The sequence below is a fragment of the Manacus candei genome, unplaced genomic scaffold, assembly GCF_025592945.1.
Source record: "Manacus candei isolate 608988 ecotype Guabito, Panama unplaced genomic scaffold, ASM2559294v1 h1tg000011l, whole genome shotgun sequence".
In the NCBI taxonomy this organism is placed as follows: Eukaryota; Metazoa; Chordata; class Aves; order Passeriformes; family Pipridae; genus Manacus; species Manacus candei.
The window spans coordinates 8,867,427-8,880,210 of record NW_026138059.1 but is presented as its reverse complement, the minus strand read 5'-3'; the positions used below and the strand labels follow the sequence as shown (position 1 = coordinate 8,880,210).

Genomic DNA, 12,784 nt, shown 5'->3' with positions numbered 1-12,784 from the left:
ACATAGAGTATTGGGTGTTATCTGTATCTCCACCATTGACAATACATACCTTAAATGGCAGGTCAGTAAGTAGAGATTTAAAAATATTTTTTCTAACATACTCTTTAAGATCAGAAATCAGGACAAAGTGGAGTTTTTGTCTGACTGAACTCCATTCTGAAACCCCTAAAATCTTTTGTCAGTAATCTGACAAAGTATAAAAGGATTTCTTTTTCCTATGTACTAAACCCAAGCACTGCCTTAAACTCGGCCACATCACCTGAAACAAGTTGTTTCCAATCCATCAGCCTTCTTTTTCCATCTCTTCCTTCTCTGAATCTTTTTGTTGATCTCAGGATTTGAAATATTTGGGCAAAAAATTCTGAAGTTTTGTCATTCTTTGCATAGAGGTTTGGCCACCTGATACAGATTGAATGGAGCAGCCTTTGTTAGAGTAAACACCTATCTGCTAAGCAGATTAAAAATCATTTCTGCTCAAGCTTTCCCAGCAGTGTACATAAAACTGAATTTTGTGATGAAAATAGAATAGATTATAATGCACATGAAAGGGGAAATGACAGGTGTAGGAGAGCTGAGTGGAGAAAAGTGTTTAATAGCTTCCCAGGGGCCTGGGAATGGTCAGTGAAGTTTCAGCACGCTCTGAGAAGTTTGGGAACAGTGCAAAGGTGAGGTGTAAGAGGAAGGCTTCTTTATTTTTTCTCCCTCCAGCTCCTCCACCTCTCCTGCATTTCTTGTCATAGTGCTTCTGAGCTGTGGGACATTAGCTCCACTACTGGTCCTGTAGATTGCCTCCTTCTTCAATATAGGCAATATTACCACAAATCCTGCCTAGGATTTGGGAAAATCCTAATTGACCTGACTACCAGACAGAACTATCTTGGAAGTTTAGCAGTGCTTAACACTGTCTAATACAGATGTTCTATCAAACTCTGCAGAAGTATTAATGCAATGTCTTTATGTACAAAGTGTTTATCTTCCTTTTTTCCCCCCTAGTGTTTTCTTTCCTTTTACCTTTAAACATACACATTTGTGTGTATGCATATATATATATATTTTATATAACGTATACTGTTTAATAGATACATCTTTTAAGCACCAGCTGGTTATTCTGTTTGACACCACACTCCTGATCTTACAAAGAAAAGCAGCTCCTGTCTGTTCCAGACAGTCCTTTTAGCTTACCTTTTTTAAGATCAAAAGCATAATTACTGTCTTATGTTTTTCTACCATAATGAATCTGCATATCTACAGGTTTCTTAGAAAATTAAGTACTCTATATTAACCAGAGAAGCATTCAGCTATACCTGTTTTCATAGCAACCATTCAGTACTACAAGCAGAATTCAAAAGCTATAGTATGGGAATATCTATTATAGCTACTCCTGCAATTCTCCTTTACTTTATGCTCAAAACAATTTATGAGTGAACAGCAAGTACCTGTGTGTAGGAGTAAGCATCCAGTTCAACCAAATTTTTTTCAAGTTTTTCTCGCAGGACCATAACATTTTTTGTGGCCTCGTTTCATCAATGAAAAGTAATTCTGCAAATATGAATAATTAGTAGTTTTAACCAGCTGTCTTTAACACACTATCTGAGTTGACTAGTACATCGGATTCACACCAGCCTTTTCAGGACTGGTTCTGTATTGCCATGGTATTTACTTTTATTAGTGTTATATCTATCTACTTTTTGCTGTAATTCTTATTTTTTGGCTTTTACATAAGTATTATGAAAGTAAGAATAAGAGCTCTTTCAATTTGATCTTTTCAAAAAATTTTCTATCAATCTTTCTAGATTTTGGTGGGAAAATGATAATGTTTTCACAGAAGCTCAAAAGCGTGAACTCAAAAAACACTCATTGTCCCGCGTGATTTGTGACAACACAGGAATTACTGAAGTGCCAGCAGATGCCTTTCAACTTGGAAAGTTTCCACAGGATTTTAAGCATTGTAACAATATACCTGGAATGAATTTAGAAGCTTGGCAAGAATTTTATCAGGAAGGTAACCTAGTAGTTACCATTTTTTTCTGATGGGAGGGGAGATGCAGCATTCCACATAAGGTCTCACCGCGGCAGAGTAGAGGGGGAGAATTCCCTCCCTCCCTCTGTTGGTCACACCTCCTTTGATGCAGTCCAGGATACGGCTTTCTGGTCTGAAAGTGCACATTGCCAATCTTTCTCTCCTTTCTCAAATTCCTCTGTAAAAAAAGGACACAATTTGCCAACTTCATTCTGACAACTTAAATGGCTGGTGACATAACCAGACATTTTGACAGTTAGGGCAGAAGTTCTTAGAAAATATTAACTAAAAGCTCTGCAGAATGTTATTTTTACAAGGGTTATAAGTCAAACATGCGGTATTCTTTTCCAGAAATAAAAAATTTAAGTCTCGATCACCTTAAAATACATGAGAAATTTCACTGAAGTTAATTTATAACAGTAATGGAGAATAATGTCCATTTGCAAGGGTAAGGTGGTAATTTTTAAAAAGTCTGTAATACAGGGTATTTTTATTTGTAGAGGAACTATGTGGAACACCAAAGAGTGTGGAAAATGGTGATTTTGTATACTGTTCAGAATTTGGAAAAACTACAGTGACTTATACATGTCACTATGGATTTCAATTACAAGGAGAAGAGCAATTAACCTGCACAAGTAAAGGATGGAACTTCGAGGCTCCCATTTGTATAGGTATCTTTTTTTATTATTATTATTTCTAAATTTTCTAAAACCTAAAGTCCAGCAGAACTCATCAGAAGTGAACTCACTCCTATGCTTTTTTGTAGTCAGCTTTCTGGGGTTATAGGTACAATAGTACAATTATGTGAAACTCTCCTTGCTCCATAGTGCACTCCATATCTCAGTCTCTACCCATCCTAATTCAGCAATCAAATTGATAGTAGGAAAATGACACTAAAAATCACCTAATTAAGCAAAAATAGAATCTATTAACATCCAGTAGGGAAAAAAAAAAGGCAGTAAATCAGAATTATACATTGCTTCCTTCTACATTCAGCACAACAGCAGACAGACAGTTGTCATTTTCCTAGCATTGTTTCAATGGATGCTCTACATAGAAATTGAGCTCTACACCACTAGGTCATGTGTCATGTTAATAATTTAAGTAAAAGTGAAAAAAAAATACTGTGAAGTGAATAAATGAAATTACGTGAATTAATAATTACTTTAGGTCCAAACTCCCTCTCCCAAATAGCTGTGAAAAGACGTGCCAGAATTTAATTACTTCTGCAGGTACAAAAGCAGAGCAGGTGAAAAATCAGTGAAAAGATAATTTATTTCAACATTTCATGTACATTTTCATGGGAATACTTTTCTGTTATTTTAATCATTCTTTTACCTTCTGTTTCCTTTTCGTCTCATTTTTACTGTTCAATAGAGTAGGTTAGAAGGAAAGAAAATGTGGCAAATATTTCAAGACTTTCACTCTTCACACTATGAAGTGTGAATTCTCTCTATTCACATTTCAAATGCGTGTGCTTATAATGGAGTGTGTGTATGTGTGTATATACTCTCAAATACATGTATACATATATATATACATTCATACTCAAACTGCTCTACTTTATAAGAACATGAGAGAAAACTAAACCTGAAAAGGCCATATTTAGGAATATATTCTGGATAGCGGTAAATTAATTTGAGTGCAAGCGCTGCAGCTGATCTGCAATAAAGTCTGCTTATTGGTATTTCTGTGATAGCAGAATAGAAAGCTATTCATTCTAATTGTATACCTGGTATGGAAAAAGTCAAATGAAATTTGCAGCTCTTTCCTTTATTCAAATCCTATTTATCCACTGAATTCCACCCACGTAAGTACCATATAAAGAAATAAAGCTGTTAAATGAATTATAATGAAACCTTTTCAATAAATTGGTGTTCTGGCAGCGAACTGAATAAATAAGTTAAATGAGTGAATCATTCTTTGTCCTAGTTTCTTTTAATATGTTCAGTAATGTAAACAAAAGATTGTATATCTGCTGTAGGAAAACAAGCTGCTGCATATATTAAATAAGTGATGCTGTTATTAAAGGAAAACCATCAAAACCCACTTATGCAGATGCTACTTGAGTTTTACAGTAGAAAGCACTTTGTTCCACTCATGTCTGTGCAATGTGTTCCCATTCTTTTAAATGTTCGGCAAATTAGGAGTAAATCAAGCAACATAATGAGGAGGATAGAGCTTAGCATTTCTGCAGATGGTTTCAAAATTATATGCTGCTCTGGAAAAGACAGAGTGGCTTGCTGACAAAAACATAGGATTCTGAGAGCTGTTAATTCCTGCTTACTAACTTCGACTTTGACAGAAATCATTTCTATTGTTTCAGGAAGTGGTTTCGTGCTAAAATATGCTACCTTCCTTTATATTAAGTGCTATCATACTCCTGATGGATAACATGTTTACTTTACTTTAGCAAGCTACTGCTCTTTGAGTAGTACAGTAGGCTGGTAAGGTCTGACAGACACTATGTAGTGATGAAGAAAAGAGTTAGCTAGTTAACAAATAGATTGACTATGGATCTACAGAAGCTGAAAGAGCACGTTTGAATTATAGTGCAGGCAAAGACTGTACAGGTTCTCTTTCCCAGACGATGATGAAGCCAATGGTCATTAACCCAAAATGTATTTTTGAAGGGAATAATACTTGCTCAGATATCTTCATCCTGAACAACAAATTCTTTTCTTGCTTCAAATTGGTGTTGTAAAAGCTATTGTTTCTTAAGGGTTCTGAAGTTTAAGATTATTCCTTGTATGATTAGTCTTTTGACTGTCTCAGTTGATAGCTAGCATTGGACACAGTTACTGTTTTGTATTAAAATTTGAGAGAATCAGGCTTGATCCTATTTACAGTGACAGAATTCCCTTAGCTACAATGCTGAAGTCAGTTAATCGTTCCTACAGGGTCAGTTTCTAATACCAACCAAAAACAACTACTTAGCTTGAAGTAGTAGATCAAACGTTGTGGTAGAAAAGGAAAGGAATATAACCAAAAAGAGAAGATACTGAAGACTTAGCTAGGTGCCCACATATGGGCTTGCAGTTCTTCCCAAGACCATTGGTGAGAGACATTAAACAATCTGTCAAATAAACAGGACCAATGGGAAACTAACTAAAACAATACCGGACATCTATTTTTAGTCAACTGAATTCAGTCATGTGAATAAATATTACATAGAAAAAAGAAAGGTGCAGAAATAATGAAAAGAAACCCTTCTATCCTTCCCTGAGTATTTTCTTCCTGCACTGCATAATGTCTCCCATTTCATCATATAACCAGAATATGAGAGAAAAAGGTCTTGAATGGCATCAAGAACAATATGTTTATGCACATTTTCCAATGGATAATTGTTCATCTGCTCATCATTTTCCCAGGATATTGTAATTTTACAGAATTCATATAACATCTAGAAAAAACATATTTGCATTGATATCAGAAATTACTGTTATAAATTTTGTCACCAAAGGTAACCTGAAATCTTGGCTCCTTAAAATCATTCCTAGAAGTGTATAGAACTTTGCCAGCATTATTATTTCCACTATCTCTATAGAGAACAGGATGAAAAATGTTTATGGAAGAACCTAAAGTCTTAGGACACAAACACATGCAAGAAGAGCTCTCAGATTTAAGGTCTGCAGTTTTGAAAATTCAGCCAATTGCCATTTTAAGCTTTTGGCACTATCAATAAGGATCTTTGTCAGTATCCATATCTCATTGAAAGTGTTCAATACCTTTTATTTCTGAATCCTTGTGAAAGGTGTTGGTGAGAAGTTAGTAATCCCTCTGTAATTTGTAATTATTATTAATCAGTGTGTATTCATTTTGCAGATATCAATGAATGTGAAAATAAAATTAATCCACCATGCCCTCCTTCTTCTACATGCATTAACACTGAAGGCAGCTACAAATGTCTCCATACTGATCCTTACAAGCTGGCAGAAGATGGAAGAACATGCATTGGTAATGCTTGTGAACATACTGTCCATTAGACTTTCTCTGTTTTCTTTTATAATGCTGTAAAAAAATCATAAAACTGAGATTTATCGAAGAGTTGTTAACATATGTGAAAAACCTCTACAGAACTATGGGCTTAAAGGCAGAGCCAGAATCTGTAAATAAAGGTATTGGATAAATAATACAGACAGGGAAATAAGCTTTTCATTGTCCATTCCTACTGTATAAAATCCACTGTTTTCCTCATGGTGATACCTTAACCCTTTCAGAGCTAGAAGAAATTATGCATTTTCTTGGTTTTTTTCAGCTTTTCAGCATGTTAATTTGAGCCACTCAGAGTTTCATCTGAATCAGAAAATAGAAAAAAAACCTACCTATTTTTCAGACGTTTCTTCTCTTTATTATTTATAATTTATTCCTTTTTCCATTCAGCCATGGTTACATTAATTTACACCTTTAAATCCAGAGACCAAAACCTGCTTTCAGATTAATTTAAGAGGTTAGTACACTGGTGTTGAGTGCAACAAGGATTTTACGAGGTCACTACACTAGCATGAATATGAGGCAGCTCCAAATATAAGGTAAATTTTATATTTCAAGGGAGCAAGCAGAAAGTGCTTAGTCAGTGCTGCTGTGTCAAGTGATCATTATCCCGGACCAAGTCAAATATGTTTTTCAGAGCTTCATTTGCTTTCTGACAGGTCAAAAAAAATGGGCGCAAGTACAGCTACCAAGGCCATTGCTGTATGTCTACCATGTAAGGTTAGCACCTTCCTTTAGATCTCAGTTAATGAAGTAGTTTGTCATGTCCATGGACCTGTCCTTCCATGCTATGCTAAGGCTTGAATTGTTGAAGCTCTAGAGTCAGTCATAACAGTTTCGGCGATGTAACACACATTGCTTCCTCTTACATTTTAAAGCTATGGAAGAAAATGTCCATTCAGGAAATGATTGGCAAAAGCTGGCAAATTATTACCTGGGTCTCACTTGCATTCTTTTATAGAAACAATGAGACTTGCTTTACAGAATCTCTGCCATAACTACATTTTAAACTGATTGGTCAATTTGAAATCGTGCCATTAATTCAGCTGATAATTCTTTAAGCCACTGTAGAGTATCAGACATTGCATATTGGTTATAACTTCTATTGTCAAACTAACACAAATATTGAAAAACTTTAAAAAGATATCACTCCCCTTCTTAGATTCAAGTATGAAGTTGTAACTGTTCTTTACCTCACTGCCTCTTTACCTGCTCGCTGGGAGCCTCTAGTAGGTGTCCATTGCCTCTTGTCCTGTCACTGGGCACCACTGTAAAGAGCTTGGCTCCACCGTCTTTGCACCCTTCCTTCAGACAAATTGATAATTTCCCCCAAGTCTTCTCAAAGCTAAACAGTCCCAGAGCTCTCAGCCTTTCTTCATAGGAGCGGTGCTCTAGACTCTGATCATCTTTGTGTCCCTTCTCTGGGCTCTCTCCAATATGCCCATGTCTCTCTTGTACTAAGGAGCCCAGTCCTCAGGACTCCAGATGATGCCTCACCAGTGCTGAGCAGAGGGGAAGGATCATCTCTTTTGACCTGCTGGAAATACTCTGCTTAATGCATCCTAGGATGCCATTAGTTGCTTTTTCATCGAGGTTTCATTGCTGGCTCATGTTCAAGCTGGTCCATGAGGACCCACAGGTCCTTTTCTGCCAAGCTGCTTTCCAGTCATTTGCTAGTGTGTAGTGGTGCCTGCGGTTATTCCTTCCCAGATGCAGGAGTCTGTATTTCCTCTGTTGAACTTTGAGGTGCCTGTCAGCCCATTTATCTAATCTATTGAGGTTCCTGGGCAACCTGCTGTAGATGATCCTGCTTAAACAGGAAGATTTGACTAGCTTATCTCAAAAGGTTCCTTCCAGCCTCAATGATTTTTTGATTCTGTGATTAGGTATGGAGAAAAGGAGCAGGATTTTAGCAGTGTTTTATATGGTTTCTCTGTAAATTGCGGTTCTTATCATGCTAGTGTGCATTGAGAAATAAGTAGTCAATTAGTTACTTGACAGTAGATGGCTCCAAAAAATATTTGTAATAATAAATGCAAGGAAAATGTTACAGCCAACTGTGTTCTAGTTTGTTTAATTTCCATATTAAAAAAATATGAAAAATTTACATAAAATAATTTGTCTGTATTTTTACTTCAACTGATAAGTTTTTATCAAGGTCACTGAGTGGCTTGGTTTGTTGGTCTATTGTTTTTGCATTTTTAAGGACATCATTCATAAGGCATAGATAATTTTACCATACAGTTAGAGTAAGGTTTTGAGACTTAGTAAAAAAAGGGAGTGCAACACTTTTCTAAACCAACATATTAATAATAGATGAGCTGCTGAAATTTTGAAGTAATAAGAATTTGGAAATCTGCAGTATAGAGTGATTTAAAATTATAAGAGCACTTCACATTATAAGAATTTTAATCTTCAAAACTAAAATGCTCTTAAAATTTTGAAGAGCTCTAGTATGCTAACTAGTCAATACTGCAAATCTTTATAACCCTCAATCCTGCTTTTTTGGGTAGAATTCATCAGTAGTCTCAAGGCTTTCTTTTCTAAGGTTGGATAATGTTTTAACTCAGATGGAAACTTGTATACGGTAACTTTATTCAGGAAGTGAATTTATTGAATTGCCTCAAATCAAAGTTGCTCATCCATTACCACTCTGGCCCATGGTTTATGTTACATTTAGAAGGAAAAAAAAATAAAATCAAGCAAACAAAAAAACCCCCATAAAAGTCTCAGTTTTCCATCTATGCATACTCTAACCACAACAAAAAGACTGTCACATTTTATATATGTTCACTGTTGACCCATGGTGAAAATATTTAAAATGTGTGTGTTTTGCCTCCAAAATGAAGTAGCTAAAGTTAGCTAAAGCTAACCATTTATGAAGACTTATTCAATGGGCAGAAACTTTTTAGATTGAAGTATGTCATATACATAATTACTTATTCCTACCCTCACAACAATCAATGGAAATCAGTTTGATTTTTTAAATAAATCCTAAATTATTTGATGTTATCTCAAATAAAAAAGCAATCTCAATTTATTTAGTCACATTTTTTTAAAATATCACAAATATATTAAAAACTTGAAAAAGCTGTGTTAAAAATACTTCCAACAAGTACACCAGCATGTGTTTATATGATTAATGGATGAGGATTATCTAAAGTGCTCATGGGAAATTTCTAATTCAATGAGTAATACAGTTTGAACTTTACATTTTAAATTAGATTACAAATTAATGAAAAAATCTATCAAGTGTTTTAAACTTCTATAACTTTAATGAGGCCTTTCAGTGACACTACAAAAAGAACACATTATGCATTAAAAGGATAGGAGCCTATTGTGTGACTGCTCTCAGCCTTTTTCATGTCTATGTTGTGGGCAAAAATTGAACAATACTGGACTCTTACCTGGAGGATTTAATTCTGTCATTAAAGATGTCACAATGTAATCCAAAGGAACTAGCATGAACAGGTGAATAGTTTTAAAATTAAAGGAAGTCTCATTTCTCTACTGTTCATTTCTCTACTGTTGATGAGCAGGTTAATATTACCTTCAACACTGCATACTTCAGCAAATGTGATTTTCAACTGGAAAGGAACTCATTCATTTTACCATTCTGTTTCTTACGGTGCTAACCATTACCTGCCTCTTTCAATATAAATATTCATGTGTATCCAGCCCATCTTATACTTTTTAAGGATATGAAGTCCAACTCACTTGAGAATTGACCATAAGTCTTTTCCATAACCAGTTTAACCTGGTTGTGCAGTATGTATGAAAGAAAAAGATTAAAATCTCCAATTAAATTAATCAGAGGACAACTCCCACTAAAGAATTGCCCTTAACTGTTAATCCCAAGGACCAGCTAGGTAGACCCAGAAGTGACGTTTCAGGGTTATCTGTAATACTCTATTAATAGCTCCCTGTAAGAACAAACAAACTGAAAATTAAGAGGTGCTTCCCTCTCTGGTACTGAAATAAGATCTAGCTGCCAAGAAATGAGGGTGCTGTGTCACATTAAGTATATTCTATATAAATCAGAATGAATATTAGTCATTTTGATTCATTTGATTTAAAAAAGACCCTTTAGTTTCCACCATTTTAGGAATTATCAATATCCTTTTTTTTATATAATATTGAGTTTGAAAGTACTATGCAAGTCTTTAGTTTAACCAACATTTATCTTATTTATCTAAATATGCAAACATTTCTTCCGTGTAGAATTTCTGCTCTTGGTTTGTTTTTTTTCTCTGCATAGTCAACCAGTAGCAAATATAAAGTTCCCAAATTTTGACCTTTTGACATATTTCTTCTTTTTGGAGTATGATGATTAGACTTTCTAAAACTTTACATTTGCTTACTGTAGAATGTAGCAGAAAACATTCAACATATTTTAAATTTTTATTGAAAATACTGCATTAACTGAAATGGCATTGAAAACGTGGTGAAGTTTTTGAGTTCAAGGAGGGGAAACGGTTTCGTTTGATATGTGTTTTTAAATTAGATTCTGTCTATTGTTTGCCGCGGTCCGAAAAGGGGGGGGGGGGGGGGGACCGAGGCACTGCACGGGTCCTGAACACAAGTGTGGGATGCAGGTAGAATGCTTTATTCACGCGTGCACCCGGTCTTTTATCAGCTCGGGAGGGGAAAGGGCCAGAACATAGGGTGGAGCATGAGACAGACTAGCGGGGGGACAAACCAGGATAGGGACACGGGCAAAAGAGGGAGGAACGTGGGAGGAACCAGGGAGAGAGGGGGTGAATGGAGGCTGTCCCCTCTCTGCAGCTCCTCCAACCAATCGGCAGAGAAACAGGGGAGCAGGGAGGTGAACAGGCTGGGACATGCCCGGGAAATACAAATTCTGGGGAAGCATACAATGTGTATATACATAATAACTGTAAAGTCTGTATCCTAAAGTCCTTTCAATCACTGTACATCTTTTTCCACTTCTGAGATTTTCCCCATTCTGATTCCTGGTCCTTCACAATTGTTGCTGCTTTTAGGTGTCTAACTGAACAATGATTACAGAAAATAGATTTAGGGTTTAACAGACTAGACCATAGGTATCCCTCTCAGACCACACTTTCCCAGTTGCTTTCTGACCCATTGCAATCTAAAAGAATGAAGTTATTGAAGTCTATAGGTAAAATCATGTCACTTGACATCACGGGGACAGACAGACTCTTTCGGAGATCCTCAGTAGAACAAGGAAACAATAAGTTGTAGTTTCAATGAAAGCTTTAATTTTTTTACAGAATATTATGATTAGCATAGCAGAAATAGTGTAGCACAATTTTGTAAGTAGCATAGCACAGAATTTTTAGTATAGCTTAGTTTATGGTTCCTAATTACCTGGATCCTCTGCACACTGAGTCAAACCTTAATACTTGGCTTACTGTATCAATATAAGAATCATAATTTAGACTCAAAACCAGGTAAAAGAATACAAGTCATTCCCTCAGTCCTTGGAGAAAATGGATGATGGTGGAGGCATCCCTGACCACTGAGGGATCACAGGTATTGTTCACCAGCAGCAATTCCAGTGCAAGATCCACTTAGGAGTTGTAAATGCTAAATTTTATAGACAGTGCTCTGTGTGCTGTTACATTTCCCTGCTCTGAGAGAGGGTCATCCCAGCCTGGTTGGCCAAGTGCCTGGGACCCTCAAGGCTGGTAAAGGAGAGATGATGTAGTGATAGGAAAAGGCTTTAAACTGGAAGAGGATAGGTTTAGATTAGCTATTACAAAGAAATTCTTTACTGTAAGGGTGTTGAGGCATTGGAACAGGTTGTCCAGAGAAATTGTGGATGCCCTATCCCTGGAATTGTTCAAGGCCAGGTTGGATGGTGGTCACAGCCCTACCGTCTCCTGGATTGCTGATAGCTGGATCTATGCTGGATCTAGGGGTGCTAGCTATAATTCTCCCTTTTTCTCTCTCTTTTTTCACTTCTCCTGATCTCCTTGATATTTGGGTAACTTAAACCCAGATGGCTTGGATTTTGCTAAGATGTATGGGTTCGCATGTGCTAAGTCAAAGCTTTGTGGAATGCTTTATTTTGATTGAATGTTGCCCTTCTAACTTTTGCCAAGTTCCTTATTTTCTAAAGTTTACCAGGAAAAGAGTGTTATTTGACCTCCTGAGAAACGTGTGCAGTGTCTTCTCCCATGCGCCCTCTCAAGGTATAAAAGAACTGAAGGCCCTTTTAATAATATCAGTAGGCGAATTTTTTTGAGCATTGTATAGTTTTAAAGTAAAACCCCTTCGACAAGCTTGGAGCCTGGTGTCTTACAGATGGGGCTCTGAAAAACCTGGTCTACTAGAAAGTGTCCCTGCCCATGGCAGAGGAGTTGGAACAATATGGTCTTTAAGGTCCCTTCCAACCCAAACCATTCCATGATTCTATGATTCTAGGGAATTTAATAGAGAGAAGGAGAAGAAGTCTTGTGCACAGGAACTTCAGGGTCTGATGGGGAGTGGAAAGGGGCCTGACACACAACCAGCTCAGTCATAGAGATTGGACATTTGCTTTATAAAATTGTGTTATCTATGCTAACTATGTTATCATGGATCAGGAACAGGGGGTGCAAGCTGTCGAGCAGGACGTATAAATCACAGACGAGGAGAAATAACCATTTGTGACACTGACTCATATCTTATAAGGTAGCAGCTATCTGTACAATTCTGAACAAAACTATCTAACTAATCTTTCTAAGATATTTTGAAATTTTTGTGCATTTTCCCAATGCAATCTGTAAACTCTGATTTTCAAAG

At 36.4% G+C, this 12,784-nt stretch overlaps 1 protein-coding gene across 1 annotated transcript in view; it reads left to right on the top strand.

Moving 5' to 3' along the window:
* Positions 1-6,006, top strand: part of TPO (thyroid peroxidase) — a 42,560-nt gene extending 36,554 nt beyond the window's left edge. Inside the window, exons 13-15 of the mRNA XM_051778232.1 lie at positions 1,794-2,002; positions 2,521-2,691; positions 5,846-6,006. Coding sequence (XP_051634192.1) covers positions 1,794-2,002; positions 2,521-2,691; positions 5,846-6,006 — 541 coding nt within the window. The remainder of the gene's footprint in view (positions 1-1,793; positions 2,003-2,520; positions 2,692-5,845) is intronic.
* The last annotated feature ends 6,778 nt before the right edge of the window (positions 6,007-12,784 follow it).